This window comes from Aulonocara sp. 'chitande type north' Nkhata Bay, linkage group LG3 (genome assembly GCF_057382095.1).
Source record: "Aulonocara sp. 'chitande type north' Nkhata Bay isolate Kocher_YH1m ecotype deep benthic linkage group LG3, A_spYH_male_GT1.1, whole genome shotgun sequence".
In the NCBI taxonomy this organism is placed as follows: domain Eukaryota; kingdom Metazoa; phylum Chordata; class Actinopteri; order Cichliformes; family Cichlidae; genus Aulonocara; species Aulonocara sp. 'chitande type north' Nkhata Bay.
In genome coordinates this window covers 9,229,453-9,254,690 of record NC_141346.1, presented here as the reverse complement: position 1 = coordinate 9,254,690, position 25,238 = coordinate 9,229,453, and the positions used below count along the sequence as shown (strand labels likewise).

General features: G+C 41.8%; 1 protein-coding gene across 1 annotated transcript; it reads left to right on the top strand.

Annotated features, from left to right (window-relative positions):
• Window positions 1-1,342: 1,342 nt before the first annotated feature.
• Window positions 1,343-24,669, top strand: LOC147333833 (protein NLRC3-like). Its single transcript, XM_086270150.1, has 9 exons — window positions 1,343-1,428; window positions 2,744-2,980; window positions 7,034-7,165; window positions 7,422-7,523; window positions 11,447-11,682; window positions 11,789-13,775; window positions 14,708-14,881; window positions 23,144-23,317; window positions 24,480-24,669. The coding sequence occupies exons 2-9, from the start codon at window positions 2,871-2,873 to the stop codon at window positions 24,667-24,669; spliced, it is 3,105 nt and encodes a 1,034-aa protein (XP_086126276.1). The 5' UTR covers window positions 1,343-1,428; window positions 2,744-2,870.
• Window positions 24,670-25,238: the final 569 nt, after the last annotated feature.

The following is a 25,238-nucleotide window of genomic DNA, read 5'->3' as shown; positions in this document are numbered from 1 at the left end:
CACACCCAGAAACATAAACTACTCTGCACTCTTTTTATACTGCCGACACTTTATTCACTTTTAGTCACTTACAGTTATTTATTCACCTTTCAGTCAGTTTAATTTTAAAACTGTGTATATACTGTATGTTCTGTGTGTATTTATTGTCTTACTCTTATTGCCAGTTTATGCCCTGTCTTTATCTTCAACGTCATGCTGCTCTGTTGTATCTTAATTGCGCTTTGGGGATAAATAAAGTCTTTCTTATTCTGACCCTTGAGAAATTAAACTCTGTGAACCAGTTAGCTGGAAGGTTCAAAGCCTCGTGAAGCTTCATCTGAAAATCACTAACAAAAACACTAACAATACACAGATTGATTCTTTATTTCTGTACTACAGAGTTTGAACTGCTCTGTTTTTACATCACTGCCCACTTTCCTTTATCCCGCAGACTCTCAGTCCCAGTACATTACTGAGAATTAGGAAACTCACATTTAAATGATTGCATCTGTTAAAGGAAATTTCCCCTGCAGCTGAACAAATAACCAAACCCTGTCACCACATTTGAATGAAGCGCAGGTGCTGATGATGCTCACTGTTGGTTTCAACTCTGCTCTCAGGCTTTACTTCACTGGGAAAGGTAGAAAGTGTGACTGGATCCATAGACTAGAAACAGAAACTCACTCTGAATGTTTGCAGTGTAAATATTTATACTGCAAACAGTGTGACTGTGTCAGAGCTGATCAGGTATCAGTGTGTTCACACTGCAGCTACATCAAGGTTTCATATCAAAACTTTAATCTAAACCAGTCTGACCAGTTTGAAGGCTACATTGAATAAAAAAACACAAATACATTTTATTAGACATTCAGTAAAGTTTCTACAATGATCAACATCAATGAAATTAATGGACTGATTTGATTTGTCTTCTCCAAAGGAACATATTTAAATCATTCATTAAAACTCACTGTAGTTAAAGAAAGTGATTATGAATTATAGTTTAATGCAAAGGTTGATATTTTAAAGATCAGCTTGTAAAGAAGTGAAAGTGACTTCTGTTCAAACTTTCCTGTTTTTAAGTAAGTTTTTTAAGAGCAGTGAAACATTCTCTGGGGTCTAAAAGCCAAATCAGTAATGATAAAATCTTGTGACAAACACATCTCTGTAATGGAGATGAACATGCAGCAAAAAATTCAAAAAGAAGTCAGTCACATCTGAACACAGAGACACACACAGGCACATCAAATGCAAATTTAATGGAAATGAAAGAGAATGAAATCAGAGAAATGTTCCAGTGTCCAGTTAAATGAACTCGACTGTTCCTGCTGAGCTCCGCCTGAGCTTCACATGGAGTCCCGCCTCCTCCAAGAAGCAGCTCAACTGTGTGTCCCTGTTTAGTGTCCAGGTGTGGAGTGGAGCTCGTTGTTGCTGTCTCTGTGTGAAGAAACTGTAAGTTTGCTTTTTGCTTCTACTCTGTAATGTTTGGACCTGATGTTCAACTCTCATTCCAGGACAAAATTTATGTGTTTGAAGACAAATCCACGGTATTATAGATTATTGATTGATTGAATCCACACTGATTATCAGTCAGTAACTTAGCACTGAAACATTGGTTACTGTGATGAACAGTTTAAATAGATCTGTATGAAACTTTAGAGCCATCAAACACTAATCATTGGTCTGATAGATCATTGCGCTTCTTTTAACTGGAAAAATTACATAAACTCAGTTTGTTCTAAAAAATGTCAGCGTTCATATATCTGCCTGTGGAGGATTTGACTTGAGTCATAATATGAAGCAAAGTGTTTGGACTCTGCAGCTTTTGTGTTTTTAATAAGTGGATCTCAATTTTCTTTTAGCATTTGAAGCTTTGAACCATTAATAGTTGGTCAGTGTGTGTCTCTTGTGTTTCTAGTTTCTTGTCTTTGGGCTGTTTTGTCTAGGACTTTGAAAATTTGTTCCTTGTGAGTTTTCGGTCTGAATGACGCTACTTGATGTTATACGAGTTACTCATATAAAGTTTAAGATCACCACAAAACACGCAGTCAGATACACAAAAGAACATGAATCAGTCAATTTTTAACCATTAATAGCAATAGCATAATATTTATAATAAACTAAGAATAATTTGTTATAAAGTCCTTCTACATCAGACAGTCAGTGAAGCCAGTTTGTTGGAAATGTTCAGGTGCAAAGATGTAAAACACTTTAACCCTTTAAAGCCGATCGGAGCGGACACGCTCTGTTTTGCGTTACTATTTTTAAATCCCAGTAGCACTGCAACCACGTAAGCTAGCGCAAAAATTTTTTTTGCATATGAAACCAGAGGAGTTGTACTTACATCTTATGCCATCAGCTTGTCCTAGGTCACGGTTTCCTTCCACATGAAGCTTTGTAAAAACTGCATAAAAAGCGCTTGCAGGAACAAAAACATAATATTCCAGAAACACGCTTTGCCGATCCGATCAGCTGTTCAAAACACTTCCTACGTTGGAATAGACATCAGCGCGAACTTTTGCATTTCCGCCATTACCTGCCCGAAACCGGAAGTGACGTCATTTTCGCGGAAATGTAGTCTTTTTTACCATCAGGGCCTCAGGGCCTATACTGGTCTTTTTAAAAGTTATGTTTGACTTTATGAGTTTCTGTGTCGTTTCTGGGATGCTTAGGACTCATATTGCACTGCTGGAAATATTTTATTTTGATGCTTTTGCTGCTTTTTTGCAAATTTGCACTATAATATTTATTTTCGTTTTTCCTGCAGTGTATAGAAATTGGTGTATGTCACGGTCCGGGTCAGCGGCCGTGTGAAGAGTGGAAGGAGGACTCAAACGCAGCACTATTTCAGACGTGAAGGGTGATTTATTGACAATACTGAACATAAAGAGGAGATGGCAAACAGAACTAAGGACGAACTAAACTGGGAGAAACTACACAAAGGAGTGGCAAACCTGAACATGAAGGGAGAACAGCAGGGAGAGCACGCAGGGGAATTCACCGGGTATGAACACAGACGACGCGACGAGGAGCAGAGGAAAACACACACTATAAGTACACAGAGAGACACTGGGAAATCACACACAGGTGGGGGATACAGCTGGACCTGATTAACCTGACGAGACAGGGGAACACTAACACCAGGGACCAATAGAGGGAGCACAAACCCAGAACCCAGTACCTAAAATCCCAAAACACAAACCATCCCAAAACAGCCATGAATAATAATGAAAGTAATAACAATAAAGAACACAAACATAAAGTCACTGAGTCATGGTCGCAGGACCATGACAGTGTATTTCAAAAATAAAACTATGAAGACACTCAAAATAAATTTCCTGTGGTGGGAAACTATTTTGTGCAACTTTTTTTGTAGTTACAGTTTTGAGGGATAAGCCTCTTAAATTTCTCTAACTAGAAATATATGTTAAAAAACAAAAACGATTTTCAATTTTTTTGTAGTTTATTGCTATTTTTTGCAATTTATGTAATTACTATGCACTTCATGCATGTATATTATTAAAATTTAGGCTGTAATGGTTGTATTGATGTATAGCAACTTGAAATGCTCCCAAAAATGGCTCTACAACTAGGGTTGCCAACTCCCTGAAAAATAAATAAGGGACACCTCCTGGCCAGGGCCGGGCAACCCAGTTGTTTTCACCCTTCCCAGTGTGGTGAATTTTCTAGCTCTTTTTTTGTGTGTGAATTTTTTTTTTTTAACCATTTGACTTGAAGTTGATTTAAGTAGATGCATATTCTATTCTTTGTGATATGAACACATGTGAAACAAATGATCATTTAGACATTTATTTTTAGCTCAAAATGACAATATTAACACAGTAAAACAGGTCTCTTTCTTAAACAGAAGCCTGTCATGCTTAACTTTTGAGAATATAAGTAAATCTTTCTTTAAAAGAACTCTGTCCTGCTTAACTTAAAATAATAGAATATAATAGAACAAAAAATATTCTTGTAACAGTGCACATTTAGTGCATTTAGTACAATTGGCTTCATTTGAGGTATTATTTCAGCTTTTCTAATGCTAATCAGCTGCTCCTGTTTGTAAACCCGCTTGTTCCCATGATTACGCATCTTAACTCATCATCATTATTCATCTATGTATTACTTTTATGTATTAGTGATCTATTTGTTGTAATCATCTATCCTTGCAGTTGTTTATTACACAAAATAAGTTATATTATCACACTTCTGGCCACATAGCGCTGATATTCACTGCACATGTCCATATTAACTTTTTCCAGCCAGGTGTTTTCCTTTTCCCATTCTTCCCTTTTTCTGAGGGGAACAAACATTGCTGCTCTAATGCTGGGCTCACACTGTGCGGTTTTTGGCCCATTTTGAGCCGATTTTTGAGTCGTGCGACCGTTTTGGTGATCGGACCGATTTTGTCCTCTATCGTGCGTCGTGTAGTATACGTGGGGTAACGAGAAGCGATTAACACCTCACGACCAGCTCCCGATCATCAATCGCTCGTGAGGGTGTCACCACAGCCGCTCACACTGCTCACGCGCAAACACATAAACGTCGGGGAAAAAGACGGAGCAGCACGACTGTGCAGCCTGTGATCTGGACACAAGCAATGGAGGCACAACTTGTAGAACTTTGGAAAGCTCATCCGAGCCTTTTCGATGTGGCATCACAAAATTATCACGACCACAACAACCGTGAAAATAGTTGGATTTACACTGCTGCTCAATCACATCTGCCCGATCAGTGATTTTATTTTTTTTTTTTTTTTTACCATCCCAGCCTTGCCGTAATGGTCCATTTGATTCACCTTTTATTGTTTATTTTATTTTCACTTGCTGAATACGGGACAGACTTGACTGGGGGAAAGAAGGGGAGAAAGAAAGAGGGAAAGAGAAACAGCTGAGAAGAGGGACGGGGAGAAGGGCAAAAAACAAAAACCAACAGAATGGGCAGAAAAAAAATGTATATATCAATCACCTGGATCACCTGTTGAGAAAGAAAAAAGAGAACAAGCAGAAGAAAACAAGAGTAATAGAATAAACAACATCACAATGATATATGGGAATATGACAGTAAACACTAAATATTAAACATTATTGTGCAGCACATAAGATCAACAGAACACAGTGTGCTTTGAGGTAGGAGCCAAAAAGGGTGTAGTTTGTGGGTGTGATCACCCGTGTGTACACCTGTGAGCATGGACGCGCTTGTTTTTTTAAAAGGTTCCTTCATGTAATGATCTGCTAGAGGGTGTGGGGGGGCCACAGCCCCGTCCTCCAGGGTGTGAAGCAGGTATGGAGGAGATCAAAACTCCAGACATCCAGAGGCCCCCAGAACACAAGAGACCAAGGAAGACCAGGGGCAGCCGCGCCACTGTCCCAGAAAGAGCTGAGGAGAGTCCCAGATGAGGGCTCACTCAGCAGCCGCGGAGCAGAAGCCAGGGGGAGTTGCAGTGACGCGCCCGTGAGCTCCGCCGGCAGCCAGCTGCGCCTGAGTGACCGAGCCCCAGGCCGAAAGGCCGGGGGGACCCCACCTCCGAAGTGGCCCGAGCGAGCCCCAGGCTCCAGGCCCCGATAAGCGGCCGCCAAGGAGTGAGCCGGTGTGTACCTGGACGCCCACCCCCAGACACAAAGAACCACCAACCCACCGATGTCTGAGGGAGTCCGCCACTGGTAGGGGAAGTGGTGGTGGTGGTGGGGGGAGATAGGCCTTCAAATCTTGGAGGGCCTGAGATGTCCCCATAGAGGTGGCGTCTGATACCCAACCTGACATATAGACACAGACATACAGGCACACACAGATACAAATATCCGTTCCCACCCTCATGCGCTCATATGCACTTAGCTGCCCGATCAGTGATTTAGCAAAGTTTATGGTGGTGGTGTGTCTGTGTGAGAGGGAGAGAGAGCGACAGATTTTCTGTTATAACCTTAATTTTATGGACGCACAGTGTGAGCTCTCAGGTTGCATCAGAGCATCAGGCAGTATAGTGTGAGAGTACATCGTGACCTACCAACTTCTAACCCCTGCGAGTCAATCATGCATTGTGAGCCGGAGCTGAATAATGCGACTGAAAAAAATCGCACAGTGTTTGCCCAGCTTTAGGTGTACTGTCGTCCGAGACTTGCACCGCAGTCTCGGCGTTTGTTTCCCTGTTGGCCATGCTTCTTGTTGTGGTCATTTGTTGTCTTGTCTAGTTGTCGGTATTTTCTCCGTAAGCGACCTTTCCTCGACCAATGAGATGAGCGGTAATCTGAATTGTCATAATCGAATTGTCATAAGTGTGCTGTCTGCTCATTGGTCACAAAGCAGGGAATTATGTTTTCAAACAAAGCGTTAATTCCATTAAAAGTTATAGACTACTTTTGACTCTCACTGTATTACGGGACAAAGTGCGTCCCTTATTAGCTCAATATGGGACGTGTACTTTTGTTTCTAAATACAGGATGATTCCGTATTTTAAGGGACGGTTGGCAACCCTATCTACAACATGTAAAAATATAATATAAGCTCTGGCGGACTTGGTTCTATGGTAGGTCTTAAAGGGTTAAATTCATCGTTTTTCCTTAGACTGTTTGAATTCAGTGTGTCAGAGAAACAGAAACATGGAGGTGTGTTCATGACATGACATGAATCCTGATGTCAGAGAGAAACTTTAGATTATTCAGCAGAGCTGATGTGGGACTGAGATCTGCATCAACATGAATGTTACATGTATGAAGTTCACATGTTAAACTACGACAGTCACAGATATCATGTGTGGACATCATGTGATCCTAAAGTGTCTTAGTGGCCATAAAAGAGCTTTAATTCATACTGAGGTCAGAGTTTGCAGTGAGCTGACTGTATCACACTCAGAGCTGTTCGTAATGTTCAGTCATTGTCTTGCGTTTTGTGTTTCGGAATGACTTAAATTTCTAAGTCAGCAGGTGAGATCATGTTTCTGTGATCGCTGCTCTGGATCATGTGACCTTTTTTCTAGGTTACATGACAGGTCAGAGGTCAGCGACTGTAACTCAGTTACTTCTGTTAATGTGAACTCACGGAGTGTTTGTGATTTCAGACTGACTAAAGTCCACAAGAAGATGATGATGGAGAAAGAGGAGGACAGAGCAGAGTCTGCAGGATTCAGCTGTGAAAGTGACGACTCCAGAGATAATCCTCCAGACTTCAGTACTGAACCTGGACCAACGAGGTCAGAGAGCTGAACTCACTGAGTAACAGAAATAATTCTGCACTGACATTATAATTAGTGTTGATTCTGGTTGAATTTCTGACTGTGTTTGTCAGCTGAGAGGAAATGAAAATGAATTTCTAACAAAACTCAGTTTTGTCCAGTTTTCCTGTAAAAAGTTGAACTCTAATCTAAGAGGACTGTTACTGACAGGAAACAGCTGCATTATCTGCAGTCTGTGTGATCACAGCTGCTTCAATCATGTTTGTGTCTGCAGAGGTCAGAGGTCACAGTCTGCAGGGTCCAGCTGTCCGTCTGTGAGGAGTGACTGGTCCAAACCTGAAAATCCAAACGTCAGTGGTGAACCTGGACCAACGAGGTCAGAGAGCTGTGATGACTCCTTTACATGTTTGTCTTTTCCTGGATAAATATGACCTGAAACATCCTTAGATTGTTACAAAGATTCATTAAAAAGAAAACAATGAAAGAGAAAAGATCAAAATATTATACTTGGTTATTTGCTGTTTGAGGACAGTGATGCTCATGTCATACTGAAAGTGCGTACTGAGTAGTGTTGGGCAAGTTACTTTGAAAAAGTAATTACTTACAGTTACAAGTTACTTCATCAAAAAATTAACTTAGTTAATAACTGAGTTACAAGATTCTAAAAGTAATTACTTGAAAAGTAACTATAGCGTTACTTTAAAAAAATGTTTAACCCTCTGGGGTCCAGGGTGTAATTGGACATTTTTAATGACTTTTGAGTGGTTATATTTATTTATTTATTTTTATTGATCTATATTTCACCTTTAAAAACTTTTTATTTGGCTTGTTTGGTATCATTCTTTTCAGCACAACCTCATGTGTCTGAATTTACAGTTATGTTTTCATTTTGAATCTAGAATCAGACAAAAAACTTAAATACGAATACAAAAAGTTATATTTTTTAATGTGACAACCAAAGCAGCTAAAGCCTGGATCATAATTGCTGCTGTTAATGAGACTGCCATCATGACAACACTGAACAACAGTGGTGTGGATGTAGTGGATAAATCCCACGATACTGATGCTCAGATTTAATCACAGGAAACAAAACCAGATGTTTCCTTCAGATTGTAACCTTTGGATTGGACGATGCAGATTCCAATAGAGAATAAATGTTGTTTTTCAGCTGTGAAAAAATAATCAAATTTTCTGGATGGTTTGCTCTGGCAACCATCAAATCTATACTTGTGAATCAGATTGCTAGATGGAGAAGTGTGATTGGTCACTCCGGAGAACACATCTCCGCAGCTCCAGAGTCCAGTGGCCATGTGCTCTACACCACTGGACCATTGTGCTTGGTGATGTCAGGATTGAATGCAGCTGGTTGTCATGGAAACCTATTTCATGAAGCTTTGTTCTTGAACTAATCTGATGGCCAAATGAAGTAGTGATAGGCTCTGCAGAAACTTTGCACTTCAGTATCCACTGACTCCAAAAAAATAATCTCTCCATTGAACATTTCTTGTGATTTCCTGCCTATTTGGAGCTAAAAGAGGCGACCAAACATATGAGATATCAATGGAAAGCCCAGGATATCCTCTATCTAGTACATCAGGATTTAGTATGGCAGCTTGTCTGTGAAGGTTCTCAGTCATCCAGGTCATCGTAGTCAAAGGAGCTTGCAAAGAAAAGCGTCTGGACTTCTTTAAGTTACTTGAAGACGTTTCACCTCGAGAGGTGAAACGTGAAACGTCTTCAAGTAACTTAAAGAAGTCCAGACGCTTTTCTTTGCAAACTCCTTTGACTAGTATGGCAGCTTGAATAACTCAAAAGATATAGATAAAAAAAACAAATGTCCATTACAGATCACATTAATGTATAGGCTGGTTCTCAGAAGGATATTGTGTATATGAAGTAAATGTCAGGAGAAAGCAAGACAGACACAAAGCAAACAAGTAATTGTCGTCAAAGTAACGTAAGAAAATGTTTTAGAAGCACCAAACAAACTCAAACTGACATGAACGATCAACAGTTACAAAAATGTTTAGAGTTGCTGCACAAAGTTGTCACAGGAGATACTGTCAGCAATGTTTCATAAATGTCTTTGATCTCATAGATGTTTTGTACTGCAATGACTGATCTTCTAAAACATGTTTTTTTTCTTTACTTCATGGATACAACTCATTCAAAATATATGTAATAATGTTTAAAAATTATGAAAAAAAATTTGAAAAAAAATGATATAATCTTTCATGTTGTCCTTTGAGAATAAGTTTCTAAAATAAAATTTTGAAATCTGTAGTTCTAGTTTAACAGTTGTAGTTTGATAGCAGAGACCAGAGCTCTGAAAATGATTGTGGTGAAGCTTATTCTGAAATATTTAGTATCCTTGAAGATGTCCTGGAGCCTTCATCTCACAGCTGCTGAACAGAGATGTCTAGTCTTATTAGTTTAACTCAGAGAAAAACTTGTCCTGATCAAAATGAGGTTGGGGGAAAAGAATATGAGAATTACACACCTAACTAATAAATGATTAAATAGATTAAGAGAAGCTACTGGAGCCAGTGTGGACACAGCGGCTGGTCACCAGGAGAACCTGGAGACGCTACAGAAGCTGATCTGTTAATGTTCCCTTTGATTGTTTCCTTTCCTCAGTCTTTCTTTCTTCTCCTCCTTCCTTGGAATTGTTGTGTGGTTTGACATTAGGACCAGTGTGCAGTGTGGGTTTCCCTCAGACTGAGTGGGAGAGGGTTGGCCCACTGCATGACCCCCTGACTCTTACCGAGTCAGCGGTGGGTTGGTTGTAATACTTGAGAGTGGGAACAGCGATCGTCTCCTCTCGCTATGCCAGCCCCTCAATACCAGTTTCTGACCACATTTCTGTTGCATATATGCTAACAATGCTAATGTTAAAGGCTGCATTATCAGAATCAGAATCAGAATCAGAATACTTTATTGATCCCTGGGGGAAATTATTTTTTGTTACAGTGCTCCATTTTAAACCAACATTAAGACAAGACAGACAATACGCTAACTAAGAATAGTACAATATATACATATATATACATACATACATACATACATAAGTCACTTATAAATAAATAGTTGGAAAAGAAACATGTGTAGCTGTAGCAGCAAACAGTGTGTTAAGTGGATGCATTGTACAGGGAGATGGCCACAGGCAGGAATGATTTCCTGTGTCGTTCAGTGGTGCTTTTCGGTAATCTCAGTCTCTCACTGAACGAGCTCCTGTGACTGACCAACATGTCATGGAGTGGGTGGGAGGTGTTATCCAACATTGTCTTTATCTTGGACAGCATCCGCCTCTCCGACACCACCTTGAGGGAGTCCAGCTCCATCCCCACAACATTGCTGGCCTTACGGATCAGTTTATTAAGTCTGTTGGCATCTGCGACCCTCAGCCTGCTCCCCCAGCATGCAACAGCATAGAGGATCGCACTGGCCACAACAGACTCATAGAAAATCCTCAGCATTTTCTGGCAGATGTTGAAGGACCTCAGTCGCCTCAAAAAATAGAGATGACTCTGGCCCTTCCTGTAAAGTGCTGTGGTGTTTTTAGCCCAGTCCAGTTTATTGTCAATGTGTACTCCAAGGTATTTATAGTCCTCCACAATGTCAACACTGACCCCCTGGATTGAAACAGGGGTCAAGTGTTTCCTGGTCTTCCTGAAGTCCACGATCAGTTCCTTGGTCTTTGCCACGTTGAGCTGCAGATGCTCAACCAATGCTCAGCTGTGTTGTTCAATAATAAGAAGCAACAAAGGCAAAGATGTTTGGACTTCTGTTTGATCCTGCAGCTGGAGCAGCTGTCAGAAACCACATCTCTAATGTGGCACCGAGTACAGTCTGACTGACAGCTGGGACACCTTTTACATTCATTCATGTTTTAGCTGCTTAGAGTTTATGCTGGAGGGGTACCTGCTCACCTTGGATATGTTTCTGTAACTAATCAGTTACTTCTGTAAAGTAATCACAATTATTAACTAAACAAAGATAATCTGTATACACTGACTGGAAAACATGAAGGATATAAACAGCACCCTCCAAAGGAAGGCTTTTACTGTGAAGTCTTTGCGGGAAATGTGCAGTCACAGCAAACTGCAAGCAGATTGCTGAATGTTTAATGAGAAAGGCAGACAGAAAATGAGTTCAATAGTGTTGATGAAATCAATGAATCATCACTTTGTTTCCAGATTGAATGCTCTGACCCACAGGACTTCTGCACCATCTTTTAAATTTGGATATTTTGTGCAAAAGTCAGTAAATGATTTTAGTGATAAAGAAATGTGTTCACAGAGAGAGGAAGAACAGTGGCGTTTGTGAGGAGGAGCAGCTGCCCTGCTGTGCTTTGTGCCAGGACGTCCTGAAGGATCCAGTCTGTACCAGCTGTGGACACTGGTTCTGCAGACAGTGCATCTCCTCATACTGGGACCAGTCTGCTTCATCAGGAGACTCCTCCTGTCCCCAGTGTGGAGAAAGATCCAGAACCAGAGCTGGACTGCAGACAGCCAGTCAAAGCAGCTGTGTCCAAAGTAAGACTAAACATCTGTATGCTGATGGACTCGTTTCTGAAAACTGGACTTTTTGTTGTGTTGTTCACACATTGAAGAGTTTTCTTTCTGTTTTTCTTTCTTTCAGCAGTTGTTGGTCTGCAGGAGCTTTTAGATGAACATAAGATCAGTCTGAGGAGGAGATGTGAACATGTGGCAGAAGGATGTGATGAAACAGGAAGTAGAACCCTCCTCAACAGGATCTATACTGAGTTCCACATCACAGAGGGACAGAGTGAAGAGGTTCATACCCAACATGAGGTGAGGCAGCTGGAGACAGCTTCCAAGATGGACGCCCTCCATGGCACTCCAATCAGGTGCCAGGACATCTTTAAAGCCTTACCTGACCAACAGAGACCCATCCCCATCAGAGTGGTTCTGACTAACGGCGTGGCTGGTGTTGGAAAAACCTTCTCAGTGCAGAAGTTCACTCTGGACTGGGCAGAGGGCTTGGAGAACCAACATGTCAGTGTGGTGGTTCTGCTTTCATTTAGGGAGCTGAACCTGATCAGAGATGAGCAGTACAGTCTTCTGGAGCTGATCCATGTTTTCCATCCAACATTACAGAAGGTCACAGCAGAGAAGCTGGCTGTCTGTCAGCTTTTGTTCATCTTTGACGGCCTGGATGAAAGCAGACTTTCATTGGATTTCACCAACAGGAAGCTGCTGTCTGATGTTACACAGAAGTCATCAGTCAGCCAGCTGCTGACAAACCTCATCCAGGGGAATCTGCTTCCCTCGGCTCTCGTCTGGATAACTTCCCGACCTGCAGCAGCCAATCAGATCCCTCCTACATGTGTTGACAGGATAACAGAACTACGAGGCTTCACTGACGCCCAGAAGGAGGAGTACTTCAGGAGGAGATTCAGTGATGAAGAGCTGTCCAGCAGAATTATCTCCCATATGAAGACATCCAGGAGCCTCCACATCATGTGTAGAATCCCAGTGTTCTGCTGGATCACTGCTACAGTTCTGGAGCACATGTTGACTACAGAGGAGAGAGGAGAGCTGCCCAAGACCGTGACTGACTTGTACTCACACTTCCTGCTGGTTCAGACAAAGAGGAAGAAGAACAAGTACGATGAGGGACGTGAGACAAGTCCACAGGAGCTGACGGAGGCTGACAGGGAAGTTCTTCTGAAGCTGGGGAGGCTGGCGTTTGAACATCTGGAGAAAGGAAATATGTTCTACCAAGAAGACCTGGAACAGTGTGGTCTGGGTGTCACAGAGGGCTCGTTGTACTCAAGAGTTTGTACAGAGATCTTCAAACGAGAGTGTGTGATCTTCCACAAACCAATCTACTGCTTTGTTCATCTAAGCATTCAGGAGTTTCTGGCTGCAGTCTACATGTTCCACTGTTTCACCAACAGGAAGACAGAGGTGGTGGAGAACTTCTTATGTCCCCAGGTGGGAAACTTCATCTGGGATGAGGAGGAAGAGTATGAAGATGATGATAGTGATACTGATAATTATAGTGATGATGAAGGATTGGTGAATGATTACGTGGATCCAAGAGAGGTCTGGGACCAGAGCACTATGATGAGAACGCAGATGATTTACTTCCAAAAGATAACTTCTATGACCAAGAAGCTTTTTGGAAGGGATCTCCGATCATACGATGCATTTCTGAACAGAGTCATGGAGAAATTCCTCCAGAGTAAAAATGGCCACCTGGACCTGTTTGTTCGCTTCCTTCATGGCCTCTCTCTGGAGTCCAACCAGAGACTCTTAGGAGGTCTGCTGGGTCAAACAGTGATCAGTACAGAAATCATCCAGAGAGTCATCAACAACCTGAAGATGATGAACAGTGATAACATGTATCCTGATAGAAGCATCAACATCTTCCACTGTCTGATGGAGATGAACGACCTCTCAGTACATCTGGAGATACAAGAGTTCCTGAAGTCAGAGAACAGATCAGAGAAGAAACTCTCTGAGATCCAGTGCTCAGCTCTGGCCTTCATGCTGCAGATGTCAGAGGTGGTTCTGGATGAGTTTGACCTTCGGAGGTACAACATATCAGAGCAGGGACAACTGAGACTGATTCCAGCTGTGAGGAACTGCCAAAAGGCTCGGTGAGTCCAGATGTGATCATTAACACACTTTATTAGTGTAGATTAGTAGTTTAGTTCTTCAGATGTACACAGTAACTCTCATTAGTTGGAGTTTCTCAGATAAAATTATATTTTCTGTTTATCAGGAAATGTGTATGTGCATTATCCTGCATTGGTAGTCATATGCTGTGTATTGTAGACTCACTTCTACATGTAGTTCATGTGTTGTGTCATTTGGGGGCAGTATTTTAAATCTGCGGCTGCTGTTGTTGGTCATTCAGACGCTCCTGTTATAGAGAAGACAGAAATAAGAATCTTTGTAGTGAAATGAACTATAATGTTAAAAATCGTGACAGAGAAAAAAAAAGAAAGATAAAATGAGCTAATCATTTCTTTTTTTAGTTCACTTGAAATCAGATATGATATCAGCAGCTCTGAGTTCAGTTGTCATTATTGTCCAGTGATGAGATTTCTGCTCCGTTTGGTAACAGTTACCACATTTTTCCTGCATGTCAAATTGAACAGTCGTACCTGACAGCAGCAGGTAGCAAACAAAGATCAGCTTTCTCCGGCTGGAACTCTTCACTGAGCTGAACTCATTCAAAATGTTCTGGAGTCAGATTCAAAACAGGAAACAGTCCAAATGTCTGACTTTGGATCAGATCTGACTGACAGACCGTGAACATTATGGAAGCCTTAAAGTGATGCCATCTTCCCTCCTTCATCTGCACATTAAAGCCAAACAAAAATGCTCATTAAAAGTCTGCAGGTCTGAGAGAGACTGAGTCATTGTGTCATGTCAAACACAGTAAGAGGAGCTGAAGCACAGATGTAAAGAGCAGACGTTCATCAGATTGTGACGTCACTCCGTTTTGTCTTCATGTACATTCAGTCTGTTTATAATGCAGAATTTCCTCTTTTATAATAACACATTTTATATTTTCTAATCACAGACTGACTCAATGTCGACTCTCAGAGACTCAGTGTGAAGTTGTGGCCTCTGCTCTGAAATCCAACCCCTCCCATCTGACACAACTGGACATGAGTTTAAATGACCTGACGTTTTCAGCAGTGAAGCTTCTCTGTGCTGGACTGGAGAGTCCCAACTGTCGACTCAAGACTCTGAGGTGAGTTCACTGACAGCAGATGTTCTTGTTTTTCTATATTTCAGATCTTTGATTGATGTTCATAAATGTTCAGGATGTTGTCATGTAATTAATATACTCTTAGTGCTTGTTTTCTGATTATATTGTTTTATGTACTTTAATAATGAAGGGTTGTAAAGCAAGGCCACTTGTGACTCACAAACTAAGTGCTCAGCCAGACTGAAAAACAGGAAGTTAGTATAGAGCTATACTAGCATATTAATAAATACAGGAAGCCAGACAAAAAAGAGGAACTTGTACCATATAAGCAGTGTTTGTATCATCATCATCATCATCATTGTTTATTTATATAGTACTTTAAAAACACGCAAGGATGACCAAAGTACTGAACAATAGAAACATAATAGTTACCATAAGAATAATAAATACGATAAAATAATGAATATAGCAAAAACAATAAAATACAAGTTAGTCAACCACAGAGTCAAAAGCCAGTGAATACAAATGTGTTTTCAATCTGGATTTAAAAACCATCACTGATGTCGATTGCCTAATGTGAAGAGGAAGATTATTCGAAAGCGTAGGAGCCACAATGGAGAATGCTTGGTTTCCTCTCAGTTTCAGCCGTGATTTGGGGACTGAGAGCAACAGCTGCTCAGCTGACCGGAGTGAACGAGTGGGGACATAGGGCTTCAGCAAATCAGACAGATACACAGGTGCCAGACCAATTAAAGATTTAAAAACCAATAAAAGAACTTTAAGATGAATCCTAAATTGAATTGGAAGCCAGTGCAAGGAGGCCAGGACCGGAGTAATGTGCTCAAATTTCCTTTTACTAGATAAAAACCGTGCCGCAGCATTTTGTACTAGTTGCAGGCGTGTCAGAGTTTCCGGTCCAACCCTTATTAAAAGGGAGTTACCATAATCCAAGCGTGAGGTTATAAAAGCGTGGATAACAGTCTCCTTGAAAGAAAAGGTTTAACCTTCGACAGACGCCTGAGTTGGTAGAATGACGATTTCACCACTCCATTCACATGGCGATCAAAGGTAAGTGCAGAGTCGATTTTTAACCGAAGATTGGTAATCGAGCTCTTCAGGTAAGGGGTCAGAGCAGCAAGGTCAACATCAGGGATGTCAGAGAAACGATTCGGGCCAAACAGAATTGCTTCCGTTCTACGTTCATTAAAATTTAAAAAGTTTTGAGCCATCCATGACTTAACATCACTAAGCATATAGATGAAATGCAACTTTGTGTTTACGAAAGATCGCACCCAGTGGCAGGAGATATAATGAAAACAGTAATGGCCCAAGAATAGATCCCTGTGGTACACCCCATGACAGAGGGGCCACAGAGGACGATGACGAGCCCAACTTAACACAGAAGCTCCTGTTTGAGAGATATGATTTTATTCACAGGAGTGCCAAGCCAGAAAGGCCCACACAATGCTGTAATCAAGAGATCAGAAGGTCGTGATCCACTGTGTCAAATGCAGCAGTCATATCTAGTAGTATAAGCACTACGTGTTTACCACAGTCCGTCGCTACCAGGATATCGTTTATAACCTTTATGAGAGCTGTCTCTGTGCTATCAAATGGCCTAAAGCCGGACTAAAAAAATTCAAACATTTGAGAGTTGTTTAGATAATCCATCAGCTGAGTGTGAACAACCTTTCCCAAGATCTTACTCAGAAAAGGAAGTTTAGAGATGGGTCTAAAATTTGACATTACTGAAATATCTGAGCCTGGCTTAAGGGATAAATAATTGCATGCTTAAACTCACTTGGTACTTGACATGACAAGAGGCTGGTATTGATTATGTTCAGAATATGTGGTCCAACAGTAGGAAACACCTCTTTCAGAAAACGGGGATGAACGACATCATTCGGAGAACCGCATGGTTTAGCAGTTAACACAAGCTTCTCTAGTTCAGGTAGAACAATTGGTTGGAAAGCAATAAGAAAATTTAAACAGGGAACATGCACAGCCGGGCCAACAGAAGATAAAGTTATTACACCTCAGAAGATTGCAAAAGAACATGATCCTGTGCATTCAGTACAGAATTAATGGTATTATACAGAACACGAGGGTTATGTGAATTAACAGCAATAAGTTGTGAAAAATAGGAGTTTTTGGCAGTCTTTACTGCCCTCTGATAAGCTTTCCAGCTCGTCTTAAGAGCTTCCAGAGAAACGTAGAGCATGTCCTTTTTCCATCGTCTTTCACATCTCCTACATTCTCTTCTAATGGCTCGAGTAAAATCGGTTAGCCAAGGGCTGGACTTGGGTTTACACTGCCTGAGTCTTAGAGGTGCAACAACATCAAGGGCAGATTTACAAACAGAGTCCAGGTGAGATAGTAATCCATTTACGGAGGACGACTCAGAGGGACTGGACACAAGTTGTTCAAATAGTGTTGGAAAATCCTCAGCAGTATCTGAGCCGAAGGCACGATAGCATCGCATAGGTGCAGCCGGTTTAACAACAGGACTAAGAGGAACAACGTCAAATAGAATGGGCATATGGTCAGAGAATACAGCATGCGCCACATGTAAGATACAGACAGATAATCCATATGATAACTCCAAATCACAGTCAGCGAGAAACTCTGAAAACTCAGATAAAAACTCCTTGTTATATTTAGGAGGCCGATAAACTATTGCACACAGCAATGAAGGCGAGTGGCCCAGTTCACACAGGCAAAGTTCAAAGCTGGTGTGATGTGTCCATGAGGATAGTTGCTTAAACTCAAAGTGTGATTTAAAAAAACAGCTAACCCCCCGCCATGACCAGAAGCTCTTGGAGCACTAAAATAAGCACAGCCAGCGGGCAGCAGTTCAGAAAAAACGCTTAACTCACCGGGTGAACTCTAGGTTTCAGTCAAACAGAGGAAATCCAATGCATGGGAAGAAAAGAAATCCTTCAGGATGAAGGTCTTATTCGCCACCGATCTGGCATTTATTAAACCCAACCTGAGGGGAGCTGGAAGACATGTCAGTGAAATTAAGAGTCAGGGGATGAGGGGAATGACCCGCCAATTTCCAGAGGCGAGGTCACTGAGGCAGTTAAACAACTCCTTGGTGGCAGAGCCCCTGGTGTTGATGAGGTCCGCCCCGAGTTCCTGAAGGCTCTGGATGTTGCAGGGCTGTTCTGGTTGACACGCCTCTACAATGTTGCATGGAGATCAAGGGCAGTACCCCTGGGCACCCCGGCGTGGTGGTCCCCATCTTTAAGAAGGGGGACTGGAGGGTGTGTTCCAACTACAGGGGGATCACACTCCTCAGCCTCCCTGGGAAAGTCTATTCCAGGGTGCTGGAAAGAGGAGTTCGTCCGCTAGTCGAACCTCGAATACAGGAACAACAATGCGGTTTTCGTCCTGGTCGCGGAACACTGGATGATAGGTGTCAATAGGAAATTGTACATAAAAGTCAGTATAATCTTTTAATTATATAAGTTTGTATATGGTAGAATACTGCATGTAATCATTAGTGTTTAGTTGGTGGCATAGTGAAAGAATGTCTCATCCTCGGGGGGCTGTAACACTTCAAGGTGTTTTAGCGTCCACCCCCACATCCTGGGAGCATGGGGAGAGGTCGTACCTTGTTTTATTGTTTTATTGTTTTAACGTAGCTATGTCTGTTTTAGTCTAACTGCCTTTTGTTTAGATGAACTGCTGGACTTCTTCACTGTGTTATCCAGGGTAAACCATCTAGGGTGAGGGGGAGACTACCCTCTTCCTGACCAAGGATGTTTCCTTTTGTGCTTTTATGTTATATGACCCTTTGATCAGCAGCACCACACACACACACACACACACACACACACACACACACACACACACACACACACACACACACACACAAACGTACACCTCCACATTTTAATGTAAAGAACAAACGCTCACTGAAGTATAAATAAAGGCCGGGGCAGTTCCTCAGCACGAGTCTCAGTTCTGGAGGCTGCCCTTGCTAGCAAGAAGTTCTGTGTGTTTCTCTTCTCTGAGTCTTTACTGAAGAAGTGTTTTAGAATAAATTTCTTAACAATAGGTTTGTAGTGTAACAAGTGTCACCTGGCAGTTTGTTGCTTTCTGCCAGGTGATTGGCTGAAGAGCTGTGAAAAGGTAGTGGGTGTGTGGGGTGAAGTGAGCGCTCTTCTGTGGAAAAAACCAGAGGCAATTAATTCACTCAGGTGCGAGTGGGTATACTGTCGGTAAGAGACTTTTGCCATTTTTGTTTGGATCGTTTGCTATTGCATGTGCCTATTTTTAATGTGTCATTGGACTTTTTTAGTGTGACCACGAATTTTAATAGAAGAATTGATCAAGCCCTAGATCGACTGCGCGCAGGGAAACTGATCAATATTGTAGGTATATTGAGTGTTTGTTTTAGCTTCATGATTTTGAATGGTTTTATAAAATTGCTATTTTATTGGGTAATATTTTAATTGATAATGTTGTTTGTTTTTCAGCTGTGCTGTCTCTGCTGTCCTTTTTTCGTTCTTTTGATTGATTTGTAATTTTGTTTTGATTAGTCCGTCCAGCCGTAAAGGCGGTTATTGATTGAGAGTAAGTTGTGTAAGGGCGGACTAACCTCCCTTTTGTTTTTTTTGTTTAATTGTTTGTGCCACTTCCCTTTTTCTCCCAGATCACAGGCCATACATAGCACTGATTCCCAGCTGCGCTGAGACCCGAATTGTTTGCAGTGTGTGCCACGATTGCAGGGTGCATGGGAGTTTGCCCAACCAGTCTACATGTGTTTTGTGGACTTGGAGAAGGCATTCGGCCGTGTCTCTTGGGGTGTCCTGTGGGAGGTACTGTGGGAGTATGGGGTGTCTGGCCCATTGCTACAGGCCATTCGATCCCTATACAACCGTTGCAAGAGCTTGGTTTGCATTGCCGGTAATAAGTCGGACTCATTCCCGGTGGGTGATGTGCTTCCCCAAGGCTGCCCTTTGTCACCGATTCTGTTCATAATTTTTATGGACAGGATTTCTAGGTGGAGGGCTTTAACTTTGGTGGCTTCAGAATCTCATCTCTACTTTTTGCGAATGATTTGGTTATGTTGGCTTCATCAAGTGAAGGCCTCCAGCTCGCACTGGAGCGGTTCGCAGCCGAATGTGAAGCAGCGGGAATGAGGATCAGCACCTCCAAATCTGAGGCCATGGTTCTCAGCCGAAAAAGGGTAGAGTGCCCACTCCGGGTCGGGGATGAGTTCCTGCCCCAAGTGGAGGAGTTCAAGTATCTCGGGGTCTTTTCCGTGAGTGATGGGAGAAGGGAGCCAGAGATTGACAGACGGATTGGGGCTGCGGCTGCAGTAATGTGGACGCTGCACCGGTCTGTCATGGGGAAGAGGGAGCTGAGTGTAAAAGCGATGTTCAGGAGCTGTGTGTAGTGACCGAAAGAACAAGATTGCAGGTACAAGTGGCAGAAATGAGCTTCCTCCAAAGGGTGGCTGGCCTCTCCCTTAGAGATAGGGTGAGAAGTTCTGCCATTTGGGAGAGGCTCAGAGTAGAGCCGCTGCTCCTCCACATCGACAGGAGCCAGTTGACATCTGACAAAGATGCCTCCTGGGCGCCTCCTAGGTGAGGTGTTGGTGAGGTGAGGCATGTCCCACCGGGAGGAGGCCCCGGGGCAGACCCCTGACACACTGGAGAGATTATACCTCTCGGCTGGCCTGGGAATGCCTTGGTGTTCGCCCGGATAAGCTGGAGGAGGTGGCTGGTGAGAGGAAGGTCTGGGCATCTCTGCTTAGGCTGCTGCCCCCACGATCCGGCCCTGGATAAAGCGGATGAGGATGGATGGAATTATAAATGTTTTGACCACTATGAGTAGGGTTTTCTCTGTTCTATCATGGCAATTAAAGAATAGGGTTAATAATGTGTCTGAAGATAAATGTGAAGAAGTTTGAGTCCTTTCAGAAATGTTGTGTCTTTCCAAATAACTGAACAACAGTTTTTCCTTTTTGCTCCAAATAGAAGCGACATACTTGATCAGGGTTCATTTAAAGGCTGACAGAAGCGGGGTGGTGATAGAGAGATGTTTGACAGGACAGTTTTTCAGCCTCCACAGGTTCATGTTGTGCTCCATCAGTCAGTGAAGATCAGGTCAGTACTGATGAGGCTGTAGAGTGTGTGAGTGATGAGAGTGAGGCTGCTGAAGATCTGATGATAGCAGATAAAAACCGGCTGCAGAGACTTTGAGCTTCTGTGGAAGCAGAGAGAGAGAAAAGAAAGACATGAATGTCAAAGCTAACAAAGGTGAAGTTTGGAGCTGTGATGATGTTCATGGTATCAGAAGCTGATATGGCTGCTTAAGACAACCCAGGTTAGGTGTGTGTTAAAGCAGAGGAACACAGTGCAGCCTAACACAGGCCCAAACATGACAACAAAGCAGGATTCAGGCTCTGCGAAACGATTTCAAACAGAAGCTGGAGAAGAGAAAGGACTCTGTTGGAATGACTACAGAAAGAAGGCAGCCGAGACCAGTGTTTCCATGGAGCCCAGTCTAACATTCATTTATACACTAACATACAGAAGTGAATGGAAAATGAATCCCTAGTTTCAAATGTAGAAATAGTTCTCAGTTCATTTACAGAGTTTAATACAGTTCATGATCAATTAGAAATGTTCCAAACAGCAGCTGAGAAGAAATCTTCTTCAAAAAGTTGAATCCAATTCCAATAGTTTGAGATGCATTTGAATGCAGCGTGAGCAGTTCACTGCCTAACCCCATAAAGACTGTCGGTCTGAATTTTTCTTTATTTCTATTGGCTGTCAGTGAGATTTGTGATGGACCCTCGCCACCTGAGTTTGAATGATCAGCTTCTTTTCCTTCTTCAATAATTAGTCATACAGGACACACAGTGTGTCTACAGAAAAGCTGAAATCATTATGGAGGCATCACTGGAATATGGTAATGAAATAAAGCAGTTTGAGCTTTTTCATGAGTGGAAATTCATTGTGATTGTGAGCTGCTACAGCCTCCAGATTAGCCAGCAGCTGATCCTGCTCAACATTTTCTCACCAACTTTAATGGAAGTGTGATGTTTTCAGCTGGAGTGATGGTGAGGGTGGCCTCCCTCTCCTCTCCTCTCCCTCTCCTCTTCTCTTCTTCTTCCTCTTTCATTTGTAAAGCCACTTCTGCTGCTTTTATTCATTTGGAAGTCACATAGTTGAGTTTGGGAGATGCTAACAGATTGAAAAAAATCACATTTGAATTTCCAATAAAGGACTCCACAGCGTTGAGTAAAAATAATGACAGTAGATGTTTATGTGAAAGCAATAGAAACAAATTTGTGTCTGATGTTCTTTCACTGTTGCACTTTGGTCTTGTTAAGGGTTCGATATTGAGGACGAGAGTATAAACAACCATGGTCCAGAAGAGCTTCGTCAAACAATTGATTTTAATGAACACATGTGGTGAGATGTACACTGCATAACATCAGCTGTAGATCTCCGCCCAAAAAGACACTTCAGATTGCTTTTGATTCATCAGGGTTAACGTAGTTTCACTTCCTGGATGCAAAGCATGCTCTGCAAACCTACAGTTTCCTGTCAAGATTTTTAGGCCCAGACTATACTCAGAGTTGGGCCTTTATTTTATAGTGCAATATAATCTGCATATAAACATTTAAGATTATGAAAAGCATTCAAAAGCATTTAAGATTATAGATTCAACTCAACAGTTTAAAGTGGTTATAACTGCACCTGTAATAAAGGCTAATTGGGTGCCAATATGTTTAAACATCTGAATACAATATCAATGCTGTAGATTATATTATTAATGGAAGGGTAATGATAATGATTATGAACAATAGCAGGAAAATATTTCTCTAATCTCCACAGTCTCTATGTGCAGCTGGCTGTGAGACCAGTGCTCAGGGACCGTCTACAGTGTTGTTAGTCCAGGTCAGAAGATGACTTGTTGGAATGAAAAGGAGCTTGTAGTTTGTCTACTTTAATGATGTGACTGGAAAAAGGTGTTGGACTTAAAATATGTCCATTTCTTCCTAACTTTACTTTTAAAGGTGAAGCCATGTGGTTCCTGGAATGAAAAACACGACTTTTTCATGTTTTTTGTGATAAATTTAGGACTTTAATTTGAAAATGCAGAGATTTATCTTTTGTTGTGTTTGTTTGAAGATGCTTCTTGTTGGCTTCAGCTTTTTTGAGTTTCCACTTTCTAAACTTCTACATTTTGAACCTTCTTCAGCTCTGAACAGATGATGAAACACTGAATGATTTCAAGCACATACTTTGTCTAATAAACTTACATTTATTCTTCATACAGACTGGGGAGCTGTGGTTTGTCAAAGATCAGCTGTGATTATCTGGCAGCAGCGCTGAAGTCTAACCCCTCCCATCTGAGAGAGCTGGACCTTAGAAACAACAACTTGCAGGATTCAGGAGTGAAGCAGCTGTGTGGTTTTCTGGAGAGTCCAGGATGTAGACTTGAAATTGTGAGGTCAGTCACCATGTTTGTATGTAGTACACTTAACCTGTGTTTCCATATGCTAGGAACTTCCTGTTGTTCTAAGGAGGACTGGAAAATGTGTGAAAATCTCCCAGTCAGTTCACAGCACACTTCAATCATTTTCCTCCCATGTCTTATGCTGATTCAGTGTCACATTCATCTTTGGTCCTTGTTCTGCATCCCCACCATGGACTTCATTCCTTTCCAAGCCAGCCTTGAGTGTCCTTTATTCAGCTCATCCTCTGCTTTACTTTTAAATAATAATTTTGTGAATTTTAGTGATCCCTGTGGGGAAATATGTATGAAGCAGTGGGGAGCCACTAAGTAGGCACAGCGGGAGCACTGAGTACGGACGGTACCTTGCTCATGGGTACCTCAGGGTAGCCATTCAATGGATTCAAACAACCAACCTTCCGACAATGGAGCAATAACCTTGTCTACTGAGCTATCCCTGCCCCCCTTTTAGCTGCTTTATCTCTCTTTGAACAAGTTTATGTGCCTCAATCTTTTTCTTCTCTCCCTCATAACAAGACAGCTTCTTCTGCCTGAGAACATGTTGGAGTGATTTACTAATCCATGGCTGCTTATTGGGAAAATACTTCCTGTTTTCAAAGTAATCCCCATTTTTCCCCAGAAAGAAATGTAAGTAGAAATCAATGATCTAAGTGAGAACATGAGCCTTTAAAAAGTCCCAGTGGGTGCAGTCAAAGCAGTCCCTCAGTCCCAGTATAGAGTCTTTGGTCCAGACTGGAACAACTGTGTGCCCAGTTTGAGCTCTCTTCAGTCCTGTGATCTGACAGACCCAGAGGGGCCATCACATCACATTTAGAAGCTCCCCTAATGGAGCAACTACACACGTCCAATACTTAATCTGTCTTATTGGATCAACTGGAAGAAATGATTCAAGGACTTAGTCACAGAACAGAGATTTAAATCTCCAAACTCAAACTGGCGGCATCGGGGCATATAGTCTGAAAAGTCTGCACAGTTTCCTGTTTGAAGCTGCTTCCTGTTGGCTTCAGCTGTTTGGAGTTTCCATTTTCTAAACTTCTACACTCTGAACCTTCTTCAGCTCTGAACAGATGATGAAACACTGAATGATTTCAAGCACATACTTTGTCTAATAAACTTACATCTTTCATTCTTTGTACAGATTGAGAAGCTGTGGTTTGTCGAAGATCAGCTGTGATTATCTGGCAGCAGCGCTGAAGTCCAACCCCTCCCATCTGAGAGAGCTAAACCTGTGGTTAAACAAGCTGCAGGATCCAGATGTGAAGCAGCTGTCTGACCTTCAGCAGAGTCCAGACTACAGACTGGAGACTCTGAGGTCAGTAGCTTATTGATTGGAAACAAACACTTCCTGTTTCTGCCTTAATGGTCACTATAGTAACGGCTGACACACTCTGATCAAACACTGTCAACAGCTAATCAGCTCTCTGAAAAAAGCAGCACACAGACCAATGGCTGCATTCATTTCCAAGTTTAAAGCAGTGAAGAACACAGTCTGTAGGTGAGGAAGAATTTAGTGAGAGCAGATGTTTGGATGGAATTCCTCCAGTTAACAGCTGGAACCGTCCATCTGGATTGTTGGGGTTCCTTAAGAGCTCAGAGTTGAAAGACCAAGGTTATTGTGTTTTTACAATAACCTTGGTCAGACTGCTATACAAAACATAGAATACAAATGTTTCATACAGCATTTGTATTCTATTTTATCCTATTGTATATAATATTTTATTTTGTTTTATTGTATATAGTATTTTATTTTATTGTATTATGTAAATTTGTGTACATTATCTTATTCTTATTCTATTCCAGTGTTCTCTAATTTTTGCTATATAATTTTGCACTGTCCACTTTCTATTGTAACAAAATAAATTTTCAACTTGTAGGACTAGTAAAGGTTATCTTATCT